We start from the raw sequence: 15,815 nt of genomic DNA on the forward strand, positions 1-15,815 counted from the left end.
ATCAAGAGCTTGCTGAGGATAGAGAATGAGCAGGAGGGTGAGTAGTAGATGCACAAACCCCTGACTCAAGGCTGAGAGGATTTCTTGCTTCTTACTTACTGTGCAGGATAGGGCTAACACTGTCTTGTAGTTGAGGATTACTGTTGGCTGGGTTCCAGTTAACCAACTACTTTTTGACTGGTGTTTTTGCAACTCTTGGCTCCTGTACTCAAGAGATAAAACTTTTAAAATGATTTCAGCCAGGTTTGTCACCAATGGCACAAGTGAGATTTCCTTATGCACACATAGATCCTTTTTATCCTTTCTTAAAATTTCGTTTTATTATTTTTATTTTTGTATTTTATTATTATTATTTTTTAGTAAGCTCAATGCCCAACATGGAGCTTGAACTCGTGACCCTGTGATCAAGGGTCACATGCTCTACCAGATGAGCCAGCAACGTTCCTTCCTTTTTTTTAAGTATAATCACCTCAGGATTTATAATTGTGCCCAAAATATTTTTTTGCACCCTTAGAATTTTCACTTTGGTTGTGGTCTTGAGAAGTGCTAATTCTATAGTAAGGTGCTGGCTGGGCAGCCACTTGAACTGAGAGCTACCATTTGTTTAAATCAGCTGCCGAAGGCTATATTTCTCCTTCAGGTCTTGAAATAGCCAAGTGTCTGCTTCATAAGGTATGTGTGAATAACTAAAGCGTACAAGGACAGGAAAGTCTACAAGATGAATACACATGATGTTCAGTTTCGTATATACTGCAATTGCCAAAATTACATGTTTTGGGGGTATTTGAAAAGTTGCTGTCAAATGTATAACTGAAACTTTGAGCAACCAGAACAAGAACCCATACATAACAGTGTTTCTGCTTACATGGCTCTGGTTCTCAAACGTGCCACACATCACTAGTATCCGGGGAGCTTCTGAAAATCTAGATGCTGGGACTGCATCCCAGATCAATTAAAATATGGGGATAGGAATCAGACATTGTTATTTTTAAAAGATCCCTAGGTGATTCTAAAGTTCAGCAAGTTTGGGAACCAATGGCATGTGGAAAAATACATGTAAGCAGACTCAACTTATAGAACACCTTAATTCACAGATCTCTTGAATATTTCCATTCAACATTATAATGACAAAATATTTCAAAAATATGAAAGAGAGACTCTCAGTAAATTAAAAATTATTCTGTAATTTAAAATATTGCCAAAATATTACAATCCACTCCTTTTTAGGGGGGAGAATATGAGGAACATTTATTTCCAGCTTCTAAATCCTTTATAAGTACAGAAGCAAAAATACTGAAAGATGAAGGGGAAAAGGATATAAACAAAGAAAAACTAAAATGGTTATTTACCAAGTATTGCAAATGCTCATTTCCTGGGTATACCACAACGTTCCATTCTCTATTCCTAGGACTTTGTGTAATTTTCAGGGACATGATGGTGGAGGGCTCATGGCTTCTACTTTATCAAAATAAACCTGAGTGTTCCTTTTCCCAGGCCTCATGAAAACTGAGACTTTACTCATCTTTATGAAAAAAGGGAGAAAGAAGAAAGAAGTGGGGGGAAAGAGAGAGAGAGACAAAGAAGAAAGGAGAGAAGGAGAGGAGAGGAGAAGGTAGGAGAGAAGAGGAAGGGAAGGAGAGAGGGAAGAGCAGGGGAAAGGCGGGAAGGGGTGGGGAGAGGAGGGGAGAAAAAGGTGTCCTAGCGGTGAGCTCACCTGTCCTTTGAACTGTTCTGTGGTTGAAATGCCCCTCCTGACTGATCAGTCCTCATCAACAGATTTTCATGTGTTAGGAACATTTGGGGGGGTTATGTCAGCTGAGATTGCTGCTGCCCATCTGGTGGAGAGAACAACTTACAATAACAAACACACACCAGACTTGGATGAATTACCATCCCCACAATCTGTAGGCCTGTTGGGGTCATTCAATTCTTCAAACAGTCCCGTTTCTATAATCTCTTCCTGCCATGCTATAGGGACAGCACCTGTTGCAAATCTTTGGAAGAACTTCTTATCTTTATCATCAAATTCAATTCCCCGAACCTCAGAGAAATCTTCAATTTCATCGATGTCTTTGGCATAAACCACTGAAGGGTCTGGCACAAATGGGGGCTCAACTAGGCCAGCTTCCAGGCGAGCAAAATTGATGGTTTTGAAGAAAGGGTGTTGCCTGGGATCATCAGACATTTCTCTGTGAAGAAAGGACATGGTTAGCCGGAGACCCAAAACAGGAAATATTCTAACAATACAAAGTGTCTAGCATTCCTTTCCTGTAATACATTTCATTTTAATTGCAAAGACAATATAAGGACATGAAGAATAATGTGGAAAAATAATAACTTTAAAAATCATCCACAATTTAAAAAAGTCACCCACAATTCTGTCTTACACAGACAGTAGAATTTTTCATTGTTTGCAGATAACCTCCATATGTAGATTTAATTTTTGGAGTCAAGTAGTTGACATGACTTTTATTCTTTAGCGTTTTATTGAAATACAAGTAAAATTCAGTGGGGTCAGGACCTGCTTGCCTGCAACTTCCAGTCATTGCATTTTGCTCTACTCTTCAGGGTCACATAGAACAAGGAAAGCATGTCTATTCCCACCCCACTTACACCCTAAAAAACAGCACCCATACCACCTCAATCTTCATGTGACATGATTTTTACCCACCTCCCCCAACTGCCACAATATTTTTAAAGAATTTTAAAAAATCCATTAGTAATATTTAGTAGCATGAATGAACATACATTCAATGCTCAAAACTATGGTTATTTGTTATCAAGCCCTCCTTCCTTGTGCTAGAAATTATGCCAGTATTTGCCTTAGAATAAGGCAGAAAAGTGTATGTTCCCAATTGTGTAACCTCTTGTATTAGTTATCTATTGCTTATCTATTAGTTACAAATGCTATATAACAAACTGCTTCAATATTCAGTTGCTTAAAACAATAAACATTTATTATCTCAGCTTCTGTGGGTCAAGAATCTAGAAAAGGCTTAACTGGGTGCCTCTGACTCAAGGTCTTTCATGAGGTGGTTCATCAGCACTGTGGTCTCATCTGAACGTTCAGCTGGGACTAGGGGAGGAAATCTGCTTCCAAGCTCACTCACATGGTTATTGGCAGGTCTCCATTGCTCACCATGTGAACCTCTCCACAAAGCTACCTTTTAACTTTATACCTGGCTTTTATTTGGTTAAGTGCCTGACTCTTGATTTGGCATAGGTCATGATCCTGGTGTTATGGAACTGAACCTCACCTTGAGCTCTGCACTCAGCAAGGAGTTTGCCTGAGAGTCTCTCTCTCTCCCTCTCTCTCTGCCCCTCCCCCTGTATATTCTCTCTCTCTCTCAAATAAATTTAAAAATCTAAAACAAAAACAAAAACAAAAACAAAAAAACCAGAAATGTCTTTCCTTAGGGAAAAATCAATTTCTGTCATAAATCAACCTTCATAAAAATCACATTCATAGGTTTCCTTTTACTTTTATTTCAGTTATCAAAAAGCTTTTAGGAAAAGGATTGAGGATTTCTCCCATATACCCCCTTACAGATTCCCTTCTATGTCAGATAATTACTACAGCAGACTATCTAACAGGTTCTAAACACAATAATGACATTACTAATAACAGTAGTGAGAATAACTGGAATTTATCCAGAACCTATTCAGCTAACACAAAATTAAGCTCTGTGCTTATGTTATCACATTTAATCATCACAACAATGTCTGTCTTTTCATTGTATTTTTAACCTCTTTTAACCTTTTCATTTGGTTCTGCATTCATATATATAGCTGTGCATCTGAAAAAAATCAAACATAGGTGAGCTTTTCAAAGGAAAATTGTAATCAAATACTATTATGGAAAAGAGAAATCCAGCTATAGGCATCTGATGTCCAGCCATTCCCTGGGTTGTTCTGTGGTTCAGGCCTAGTCCCTTCCAAAAAGGCTGATCCAGGATTCCTTGGACTTATCTCATTAGGACCCAAGTGAAAAACGGGTATGGAGAACTGTATCGTGAGATACTACAAGGTGCCTCTTTTTTTCCCAAAGCCACCAAGCCTCTATCGGTTGAAAGGAAGGAAAATGCAGGCTTTCCATCTACTCAAATCTACTGACCAATGTCTGTGTGGTTTACATCCTGTAGAGTTAGAGCCTTGAGGGTTACTGAGATAGCTTCAAAGCTTCAAAGATGGATTTTTCCTCTTAAATTAGGTTTCTTGAGGTATAACTTACAGAGCAACATTTCACAATTTTAAGGTATCAGATTTAGGTGGTGGGGAGGGTAGCAAATAAAATTTAAATATGGCAGAACAAGGATAGAGGGGTGTCTGGGTGGCTCAGTCGGTTAAGTGTCTGACTTTGGCTCAGGTCATGATCCCAGGGTCCTGAGATCAAGACCCATGTTGGGCTCTCTGCTCCACAGGAGCCTGCTTCTCCCCCTCCTCCCTGCTCCTGCTCTCTCTCTCTATTTCTGTCTCTGTCTCTCTCTCTCTCCAATAAATAAATAAAATCTGTAAAAAAAAAAAAAGAATTTAAATGTGGCAGAACGAGGATGGAGCTAGAATTCCATCTATGTAAATCAGGAACGAATCCCAAGACTCTGTGTTTCAAAGAAATCAAAGGAGCTGGAATGGGACCAGGTGCCATGAGGAAGGAGCTTGTTCCACCCTTGATGGCCACCAGCAGGCATGAACTCACCATATCACAGGTCAAGAAAGCACCTTAAGTCACTCTGAACAGCTTTAACTTGGATAAACAAAGAGTGCCCAGGGGCTCAGTGGCCTTGAAAACTTGCCAAGCCAGTCATGACAGGATATTCTCAAGGAACACCTCAAGCCACAGGCCCAGATGGCTTTGGTTCACCCATCAGGTATGGCCACTGCAGCCCTTTTGGAACTAGTCACAAAGGAAAGGGAACAACAGGCCACTAAAGGTTTTCTTTATGTTCATTAGCACCCTGACTAGATGACCCTGGGCAGGGCAGGCCCATCCTTTGAGCCCTTTCTCAAGTGTCTGTGGTTGCTGATGATAACAACAAAAGACCAGGCTTTCCAACCCCTATTTCTTTTACTTAGTGTCTGGACCACTGAAGATCTGATTGCTTTATCTTTTGCACTAATGACTCTCACCTCAGTTCTGTATTAGAAATAGGATGGAGGTTATTTTACTCTTGAATCTTGCCCAGGCAGCCTCATACAGGGATCTTTTGGCCCATCCTTAGGCAGTGCACTTTGGAAAAATAGGAGAGGCTATTGACAGAGGCAACATCTTTTGCACTAGCCAACCCGGCAGCTGCAGGAAGACTTCTGCTGCTGATTGGAGTAGGTTCTATTTCAGAACATTTATAGGAGCTCTTGTGTTACTGAACCCTACATAGAGATTACAATGGATTTTCTTATAACTCTCAGTAAAGAAAAGATACCACCTAACCATACATGAAGACCACTGTGGGGTTTGGTCTGCCAAGAACAGTGCATATGGGTTCAAGATGGTGTGTTGGAGAAGCACTTAAGTCAGAGACTCGCATGGTTCGTTGATCTTTTCTGCTGCATTGACTGACCAGAAGAAAACCTGCAAAATACTTAAGTGGTCTTCAGCTTTAATTTTATTAGAAAACATTGTAAACCCTATCTACAGTTCTTGTGAGATGCTCAGAAAAGCTTCCAATCTCTTTTTTTAAAACTTTCAGCTTCTATGTAAAACATAATTAATTCACAGACCTATGAAGACAAAGGAGGAGCTCCTTTCAGTGATGTCTAAAGAAGAAAAGGGTTTTAAAATGTATTTCAAATGTTTGTGAATGCAAGAGGGAGGGCCCCACCTGACCTTCTGCTGTGTAATGTGTTGTGTAGGCATTTGCTTGCCTTGGAAGGACAGCACTAAATTAATCAAACATTATCTCATTTGAATTGAGAAAAAATACAGAGAGTTGAAACGAAAACGTTGGAAGGTTTTCTTTTTCACCAAACAGCTGGTTTTTATATGCCTTTTCTCTAATGTTGTAAACAGTTTTATTCAAAACAGCCACAACAACAGATGCTTTATAAAAAGGTTTTGCTTGATGGAGCAGCTTCAGGCAATAATCCAGTGCTTTAAGGGGGCATTTTCCTGAAGAAGTTTGTCAATACTTCATTTTATATACCCAAAGTGTGTCTATAGAGTATCAAGATAGATTTCTCGATCAAACACACCAAGCAGGAAGGTCATCTGAAGAGACTGTTGGCTTTCTTTGCTGCCTCCGCCACTGTTGGTATGCCCTTGTAGATTCCCTGCACTTGAGAACCCGGATGGTAGAGATGGTCTGGGGTCACCATTTCCGGTTCTCTCCTCTTCCTTGGGCACCAGGAAGACAACACTGGCCAGACCCTTCGACCTTGCACAGGGCAAACCTAAGTGAGTGTAAGTGATGCAGGACTGAGTCACTCCCGGGCTGAGGCAGTAGAAAGCTCCCCTAGCTTGTCTCTGCTCTCTTCTCTGCGAGCTACGGGTTCCAGCTGCCCTGTGAGATGGATGCAGCCTGGCTCTCTGAGTCTCTGCTCCAAGGGAGGTACCCAAAAGGAGTGATGCTGCACCTCTAACTCACTTTGTGAGAGGGAGAAAAAAATCCCCTTTGTTTCAAGCCACGGAGACTTTGGGATTTGCCTGTGATAGTGACACGGCCTATTCTGACCACTCGAATGCAACAACAAGGGAATCTACACAGATAAATCAGTTCCACGGTCTCCTTTGCATAAATGTAGAGTTTCCATCAAATTTCAAAATACTCATTTGTTAGTTTGGTATCTGTCATGCTTTGGAAGGAATTACAAATGGATTTTGTTTTTCTATTAAAAAAAAAAAAGAGGTCAAGAATTAAAAGCTAACCTCCATACTCAAATATTTTGAGTATTCTAGAACAAGCAACCTTGTTCTAGAGCCTTCATTGACAACTGCTTGGAAGACTGTTGGACAATCTTGTTGGACAGCTGCTTGGAAGATCTGTTCTGGGGTAATAGTAAAAATCAGTCATATTACTTCATGTTGTAGCTTTCATATTTGTATATATTTTTAAATTTTGAAAATCCCATCTAAGAATTTAAGACATTCAAGCTCAAAGTTCAGTCATAATAGTATCTGGTATCTCTTAGAACAAGTTAGTAATAATTGCTACCACTTATTGAATGAGTTATAACACACATTGTATCTAACTTTATATATGTTATAGCTAAACCTCAAAGTATCCCTCTGTATTAGTCAGTGTTCTCTAGAGAAATAGAACCAGCAGGATGTTGAAAAAGGTCCAGAATGTACCACGGTAACATAAAAATCATTTTGAAGGCATTTGTGAGTCAACAGGTACAGGTTCTGAACTCCTCTCATCTGCTTAGAAGCAGAGACTCCCCCCCACCCCCCACCCTCCCGACTCAACTCATCAATCTTCTCTCTGGGAGTTCTAGAGCCAGGAAAGATTGACTCTTATCACCAGTGACAGAAGTCTGTACCACATCTAAACAGACATTGTCACAAAACTATCATATCTCCCATCTCTTCTCCTAAGGGCCCATTTATCTCTCCTTAGTCATTTGTTCTCCCATAAGTGCCCTTCCCCCCAGCAATTCTAAGAAATTATTTGTTTTCCTTCAAGTACAATTCACCTCCTCCCCTTCCCCTATTAAGATGGTCTATAATTCTAACTGATGGTCCCAGTCACATTTTTCTGTGAAAGAGTCCATATACTCTTGTATATGTGCAAAAATAAAAACCTGTCCTTTCTTGTACTAATCTGTGTTTTGGTGCTCGCTTCAGCAGCACATATACTAAAATCTGTGTTTTGTCAGTTTAGTTTGCAGGTCTCCAAAGGTAAGAGGGTAGAGAAGTTTTTCTCCCTGACGGTATGTGTGCATGTATATGAGAGAGACACAGAGAGAGGGAGAGAGAGTAAGAGAGAGATTTATTTCAAGGAATTGGCTTGCACAGTTGTGGAGGTTTGGCAAGTCCGAATGCTGCAAGATAGGCTATCAAGATGGAGACCAGGGGAAGAGTTGCAGTTCAACTCCGAAGATGGTTTGCCAACATAATTCCCTCTTCTCTCAGGAAGTTAGTCGTTTTCTGTGAAGGCCTTCAACCGACTGGATGAGACCCATCCACATTACAAAGAAAAATCTCCTTTACTCAAAACCTACTCATTTATATATTAAGCTTATCTAAAAAATACCTGCACAGAAACATATAGAATAATTGATCAAATATCTGAGTATGGTGGCCTAGTTAAATTGTCATAAAATTAATCATTACACCCTTAACTCCCCCATTTTAATACATGAGGACATTGAGACTGAGAAAATAATTCAATTATTTCAGTTAAAATGACCTACATAGCTGGGATGAGAGTCTATGTCTGTGAATCTAAAGCTCTTGGTTGTTTCCTCTATATAACACAGTCACCCACCGCCAAGGGCCTTTTTCCAAGTCAGCTTTCACTTATTTTGTTTCTTCTAAAATTAATCTTGATTTTATTATTCCCTGTAAGCAATGATATTCGACCTTCTTTAAAACTAACATCACCTGGGGCGCCTGGGTGGCTCAGTGGGTAAAAGCCTATGCCTTCAGCTTGGGTCATAAAATCTTTTTTTTTTTTTAAAGATTTTATTTATTTCTTTGACAGACAGAGATCACAAGTAGACAGAGAAGCAGGCAGAGAGAGAGGAGAAAGCAGGCTCCTTGCTGAGCAGAGAGCCCGATGCGGGGCTTGATCCCAGGACCCTGGGATCATGACCTGAGCTTAAGGCAGAGGCTTTAACCCACTGAGCCATCCAGGCGTCCTGGGTCATAAAATCTTTAAAAAAACAAATAAACAAACCAAAAACAACAAAAAAAACCCCTAACATCACCTGTACTTAACATACCTGGCAATATTATATGCAGTCACTAAGTATCTGTTGACCAACTGATATCTTGGAGAGACATTTATTTTTTTTTAAAAGATTTTATTTATTTATTTGACAGAGAGAGAGAGAGAGAGAGAGAGATCACAAATAGGCAGAGAGGCAGGCAGAGAGAGAGGGGGAAGCAGGCTCCCTGCTGAGCAGAGAGACTGATTCAGGGCTTGATCCCAGGACCCTGAGATCATGACCGGAGCCGAAGGCAGAGACTCAACCCACTGAGCCACCCAGGCGCCCCTTAGAGAGACATTTAAAAGGAGCAGAATTGGGGCACCTAGGTGGTTCAGTCATTGGGCAGCTGCCTTTGGTTCAAGTCATGATCCCAGGGTCCTGAGACTGGGCCTCGCATCAGGCTCCCTGCTCCCTGCTCAACAGGATGCCTGCTTTCTCCCTATCCCACTCCCTCTGCTTGTGTTCCCTCTCTCGCTATGTTTCTTCCTGTCAAATAAATAAATAAAATCTTTGCAAAAATAAAAAAGTGGGGGCAGAATTTCCTAGAGCTCTAACTATCAGTACTGATGGGTTTTGTTTGTTTTAAATATTTTATTTATTTAATAAATAAGAGAGAGCCAGAGAGAGCACAAGCTGGGTGAGAGACAAAGGGAGAGGCAGACTTCCCCACTGAGCAGGGAGCCAGATGTGGGGTGTGAGGCTGGATCCCAGGACCATGGAATCATGACCTGAGCCAAAGGCAAACGCTTAACCAACTGAGCCACCCAGGAGCCCCAGTACTGATGGTTTTAAGTTTTAATTTTGTTCATTTTGAATCATTTATTCACGATTCAAAATTAAAGAGATAATAGGGTTATAGAGTGAAAATCATTTGTATCCCTGTCACCCGCCCCTAATTTTTTTTGTTAGAGACAACCAATCACATACATTCTTTGTATATTCTGCCCAAAATAATCTATGCAACTATTTGAATTATAGATTTCTTTTCTCTCCTTTCCTTCCCTTCTTTCTTTTTTAAAAATGTATGCTGTTTTGCACCTTTTTTACTTTAAAATATATCTTAGAGATCGTTCCATATCAAGTGCTCACAGTGTTTGAAAGTGTCAGAAATATTTAACCATATAATATGCAAATAATAATAGGAAAATAATAATACTTAACCCCAAGTCTTCATCACTAATCCCAAGTATTTTCCAAATTCCTGTGGACAGTGCTGACATTGCTAATCACTTCTATTACATGGTAGTTTACCTGCTTCCTAAACGTTGCTCTGGTTTCTTAGCCAAGAAGAGTCTGCAAATATCTTTTGCTTCCTCTGTGAAGTTATCATGTTGGAATCTGACCTCTTCTTTCAGGGTTCTTTGCTTTAAATCCTCTTTACTGACTTTTTCCTTGTAATCTTTGAATGGTGTTCGTCCAGCAACCATTTCATAAATACTGCATCCCATTGCAAACCAGTCCACAGGATAGGAATAACTCACTTTTTCCATTAGGATCTCAGGAGCCATATAACCATTGGTTCCAGCCTGTAGGCCCCCAAACAAGAAAGAAAACAGAACAAAAACACTAATGTGAGTTTAACAGATGCTGCTGATTGCCTATCCAATACCCATTCTCCTTTTCTTTCTTTGTTAAGGGAATCGTAAGTATTTGGGGTGGCAGTGTGTCTAATCTGTTCTAGTTTCTGCTTTCCTAGCATCCTCTGGGGGAGCTGGGGTAGGCTATGTCATCCATTTTTGCCAACAAGACATAAAGATGATTTAGCTGGGGTGCAGATGAGGGGTGCCTGGGTGGTTCAGACAATTAACTCTTGATCTCAGCAGAGGTTTTCTCAGGGTTGTGAGTCCATGCTAGGCATGAGCCTACTAAATAAATAAACAAGTAAATAAAATAAAAGGGACAGATGAGGCTGCCCTTGAAATGGGGAAGTCACTTAACCCCTTGCTTCATCATTAAGGTAAAAGGTTCAAGTGGATGTCTCTATGATTCCCCTAAGCTCTGCCTCTGTATTTTATCCACAGACAATAGAAAGTTAGATGCATGGTTTTTTAAAGGTTGAACACTTTCTTGTTAATACTGAATGTTCATACATATATATATATATATATATATGTTTTTAAGATTTAATTAATTAATTTATTTGACAGACAGAGATCACAAGTAGGCAGAGAGGCAGGCAGAGAGAGAGGAGGAAGCAGGCTCCCCACTAGGCAGAGAGCCTGATGCAGGGGCTCGATCCCGGGACCCTGGAATCATGAACTGAGTCGAAGGCATAGGCTTTAACCCACTGAGCCGCCCAGGTGCCCTTGAATGTTCATATATTATCTGGTCTGTGATTCCTATTCTATTTGCTATATAATGATATTAATATCACACATCTCTGCCTGTCCCTGCATTGAAAAATTAGCACAGTCATTTTAATCTAAAAAGTTCGACACATGAAGTTTCATGACTGTATTTGGTAGGTCCATTTCTACTGATGATACTGCCAAATGACCATTGAGTTAAAAAAATATGTATTTATACATTTAACTTAAAATTTACCACCTTAATAATTTCTAATTGTACAGTTCAAGAGTCTTAAGTTCATTCACATTGTTGTGCAACCATAATCACTTTCCATCTCCAGAACTCTTTTCTTCTTGCAAAAATGAAAGTCTATACTCATTAAACAACAACTCCCCATTGTCTCCACTCCCTAGGCGCTGGAAACCACCATTCTACTTTCTGTCTCTACTGATCTGACTACTCTAGTAGTCTATTCCTCATGTATGTGGAGTCATGCAACTATTGTCTTTTTGTGAATGTGTTATTTTAATATCCATTAATTCAACAATTTTTTAAAAATTTATTTATTTATTTATTTGAGAGAGAACATGTGTGCAGCACATGTGTGCAGTTATTTGAGAGAGAACATGTGTGTGAGTACATGGGTGCACAAGACGAGGGGCAGAGGAAGAGGGTGGGGGAAAAGGAAAGAATCTCAAGCAGACTCCAGGCCCAGCACAGAACCCCATACGGGGCTTGATCCCACAACCCTGAGACCTGAGCCAAAACCAAGAACTGGACACTTAACTGACTGAACCACCAAGTACCCCCAATAAATATTTAATGAATATCTATAACATACCTTGTAATTATAAAAGACACAAATATACATACACACATACACATATACACACTGTTTTCCAAAAACTAACTTGTTTTTGGTTAAAGTATAAGTATAACCTCTGTAGCAATTAAAAATTCAAATAATGCCAGGGGTACCTGGGTGGATCATATAGTTAAGTGTGTGCCTTTGGCTCAGGTAATGATACTGGGGTCCTACGATTGAGCCCTGTGGCAGGCTCCCTGCTCAGCAGGGAGTCTGCTTCTCCCTGCGCCCCTCACCCTCCTCATGCTTTCTCTCTCTTACTCTCTCTCTCTCTCAAATAAATAAAATCTTTAAAGAAAAAGAAAAAAGAAAAATCCAAAAAACACCCTACATGTTAATAAGCTTCTATTAGTACATAAAAATGATCATATAAATTATTGACAGAGTTGTGAGAAACAAATGTGCTCTGTAAACTGACCAAGACTTTCAGAAGAGCAGTAAGATATTGAGTCATAGAAAATAATATATATCAATTTTCCTCCTGCTTCAACCAGGTTACTCCATCTTGGAAGTATATACCTCCAAATAATGCCTCATACAAAAGAAAAAGGAATCCACATTGAGATGTTCATAGTTCCATTATTCATAATGGTCATAATCTGGAAGCCTCCAAATGCCCATAATAGACTAGAGTCCTTTTTTTTTTTTTTTTTTAAGATTTTATTCATTTATTTGAAAGACAGAGATCACAAATAAGCAGAGAGGCAGGCAGAGAGAGGGGAGGAAGCAGGCTCCCTGCTGAGCAGAGAGCCCTATGTGGGGCTCGATCCCAGGACCCTGGAATCATGACCTTCAGCTGAAGACAGAGACTTGAACCCACTGAGCCACCCAAGTGCCCCTAGAGTCTACTGTTAATACCAACTTTTTATATATAATGGATTTAACACACTGATTACAAACATACATTCCAGGACTTCAAAAAAAGGTTGGAAAGTGTTTTCAGTTCTTTATCAGATGATTTTTTTTCTAATTGCTTAAGTAAATGTTTTTATATGCACTATATATATAAAATGCCCTAGGAATATTAAATTTCATGGATAATTTCTACATGGGTAACAACAATGAAAAGCATATATGACCCAAGCACTAACGAGAAGTAATTGGCCTGCTCTGGAAGTGACTGGGTCTGACAGGCCAGGCATGAGTCAGCATGGCACTGCTGTTTTCATAGAGGCTGATATATAATTTGGGTGACCATATGTTCCGGTTTGCCTGGGACAGTCCCAGTTTACATCTGTTGTCCTGGCATCCTGTCTTGTTTTGGATTTGTCCAGACAGAAGTGTTCTGTAGGCTCCCGAGACCCAGGATACTCAACTTGTATCCAAACTAGAATATCACTGTACGGCCTCACATGGTGCATGCCCAACAAAACATTTGTCAAATAAACAACAGTGAAGATGATAACTAGATGTTTTCCACTCACTATCCAACCAATATTTATTGAGCCATGCCCTTACAGTGAGTTCTAGGGATACCAAGACACATGTACCTGACAGTTGCCCTTCAGGTTTTTCAGGCTGGTGGAGACAGGTCAAAAGGTTAATTCAGTAGAGTATGGTAAATGCCATAATGGGAGTATAAAACAAGCAGAGGGAGGCCAGAGGGTGTGTGTGTGTGTGTGTGTGCGCGCGCGCGCTGGGGATACTTCACTGAAGAGTGACAGCTGAGCTGAACCATGAGGGAGACTCTGTCCCCCAGAGAAGGCTAGGCAGCTAATAAGCACCTGTAAGAGATGGATCCAGAAGTAACGTGGGTGTTCAGGGGAGCTCTAAGGAATTTGGAATTTCTGGAACACAAGATCTGTGGGATGCAATGGAGGAAGAGATGTGGATGAGACTGAGAAACACTGTATGCCAAAGTAGCAAAAATCCATTCCCAGTCTCCCTTTTCCCTCTACCAGAGAGGTCAGAAGGCTGGGCACTCTGTCTCTCAGCTTCCTTTGTACCTAAGGGTGATACGAGCTTTATTTGAGAGGTGTGCAAAGCAAAGGTGCTGAGGGTTGGGGAAGAAGGGGAGTAAGCCTACATAGAAATACATAAAAGATACAAGAGAGATTAATGGATCAATAGAGGGATGGATAGATGGAGAAACGTGATAAAGTGAATCTAATAAAATATTAATTATTTACAATGGAATACTGTTTGGCTATAAAAAGGAATGAAGTCCTGATGCGTGCTACAACATGGATGAACCCTGAAAACCTAATTCTAAGTGAAAGAAGCCAAACACAAAAGGCCACATATTGTGTTTCCATTTATATATAACGTCCAAAATAGGCAATTCCATAGAGCCAGAGAGTAGACTAGTGGTTGCTTAGGGTTGGGACAGGGCGACTGGGAGTGACTGTTAAAGGGTAGAGGGTTTCTTTTTGGGGTGAAGAAAAGGTTCTAAAATTGTGATAATGTTTGCTTTGCTCTATGAATATACTAACACCCATTGAATTGTATACTTTAAATGGGTCAATATTTCGTTATTTAAATTATAGCTCAATAAAGCTGTTCAAAATATTCGTGGTAAACAGGTAGGTAACGGGTATACAGGTGCTTGCTGTGAAGTTCTTTCAACTCTCCTATATGTTTGAAAGTCTCTATAATAGAATGCAGAGGGAAGGGGGTGCCTGGGTGCCTCATTCTGTTAAACATCTGCCTTTGGTTCAGGTCATGATCCCGGGGTCCTGGGATCCAGCCCTGCCTTGTGGTCTCCCTACTCTGTGGGGAGTCTGCTTTTCCCTCTCCCTCTGCCCCCTTCCCCCACTCATGCTCTCCTGCGCTCTCTCTCAAATAAATACATAAAATCTTAAAAAAAAAAAAAAAAAAGAATGCAGAGGGAAAGAGGAGTGAGGGAGGGGGATGCAACGCCAAGCATTACCAGGAAGCTGCTGGTCCATCAGACACAAGAGAATCTTCTAGAACGGTCATAAAGAGGAGCTGCAAGGGAGAGTGAAGAAGGGGGAAATCCATCTGCCCAGCTCCCTCCCATCTCCTATTTCCATTTGTCAAGGATTACAAAGCTAACTTGTCTGTATTTCCAGGTATCGTCCAGACCCTCAGCACTTGCTAGAAACCAGGACTCATGTTGCACAGTATGATATTTCCTCCAATTCTAAAAGAGGAGGCATAATTCAACCTACAAGAGAAGCCAACAGGGTGCTCTCTAGGAGAGGAGGAAGAGGCAGAGAGGGACTGTCAGAGGTGTGTGATGTTTGTGGCTCAGTACACCTCTGATGAAATTTCTCAATTATGTACTTTGGTGTGGGGTTTTTTTCACTTCTGATGCTGGCTACTGGCTGGCCACTCAATCCAGGATCTAATGGCTGTCAGAATCGAGAAACTTTCCCAAATTGTTTCTTTGATCCTTTTCCCCCTTCCATTTTCTTTCCTTTCTGTTTTTGGAAATCCTGAACATATCTCCTGTGCTTCTTATCTTTTGCCTCTATTTTCCATCTCTTTGTCTTTTTCTAGGATTTCCTCCCCTGACCCCAGGAGACTTCCTCTATTTTTTCCCCAACTCTTCTATTTTTTTTTAAAGTATTTTATTATGGGAAATTTCAAACATATACAAAAGAGAGACTAGAATAATAAACCCAGTATATGCTACACTCAGCTCCATCAATTATTAACAAATGGTCAGTCTTGTTTCATCTGTGTCCCCTACCGACTCCCACTGGTCCAGACTTTCCTACATCATATCATTTGTAGTTCACTATGAGTCTCTAAAAGATAAGGACACTTAAAAGCAAACAAACAAAACCAAAGTACTAATTCTTTAACGTTATCAAATATCTGGACA

At 40.3% G+C, this 15,815-nt stretch overlaps 1 protein-coding gene across 3 annotated transcripts in view; it reads right to left on the reverse strand.

The window, feature by feature from the left end:
* Positions 1-1,635: 1,635 nt before the first annotated feature.
* The window catches only part of GRK7 (G protein-coupled receptor kinase 7), a 29,817-nt gene continuing 15,637 nt past the window's right edge, over positions 1,636-15,815 (reverse strand). The window contains exons 3-5 of one of the 3 annotated variants that reach the window (XM_032347088.1): positions 10,123-10,397; positions 1,984-2,189; positions 1,636-1,835 (exon numbers count right to left, since the gene is read on the reverse strand). In XM_032347088.1, the coding sequence (XP_032202979.1) occupies positions 1,807-1,835; positions 1,984-2,189; positions 10,123-10,397 (510 nt within the window). In that variant the 3' untranslated portion in view covers positions 1,636-1,806. Of the gene's footprint in view, positions 2,190-7,943; positions 8,107-10,122; positions 10,398-15,815 lie in introns of those variants that run through there. The other 2 variants (XM_032347080.1, XM_032347099.1) reach the window with 2 other exon arrangements.

The sequence above is a fragment of the Mustela erminea genome, chromosome 1 (assembly GCF_009829155.1).
Source record: "Mustela erminea isolate mMusErm1 chromosome 1, mMusErm1.Pri, whole genome shotgun sequence".
NCBI lineage: Eukaryota > Metazoa > Chordata > Mammalia > Carnivora > Mustelidae > Mustela > Mustela erminea.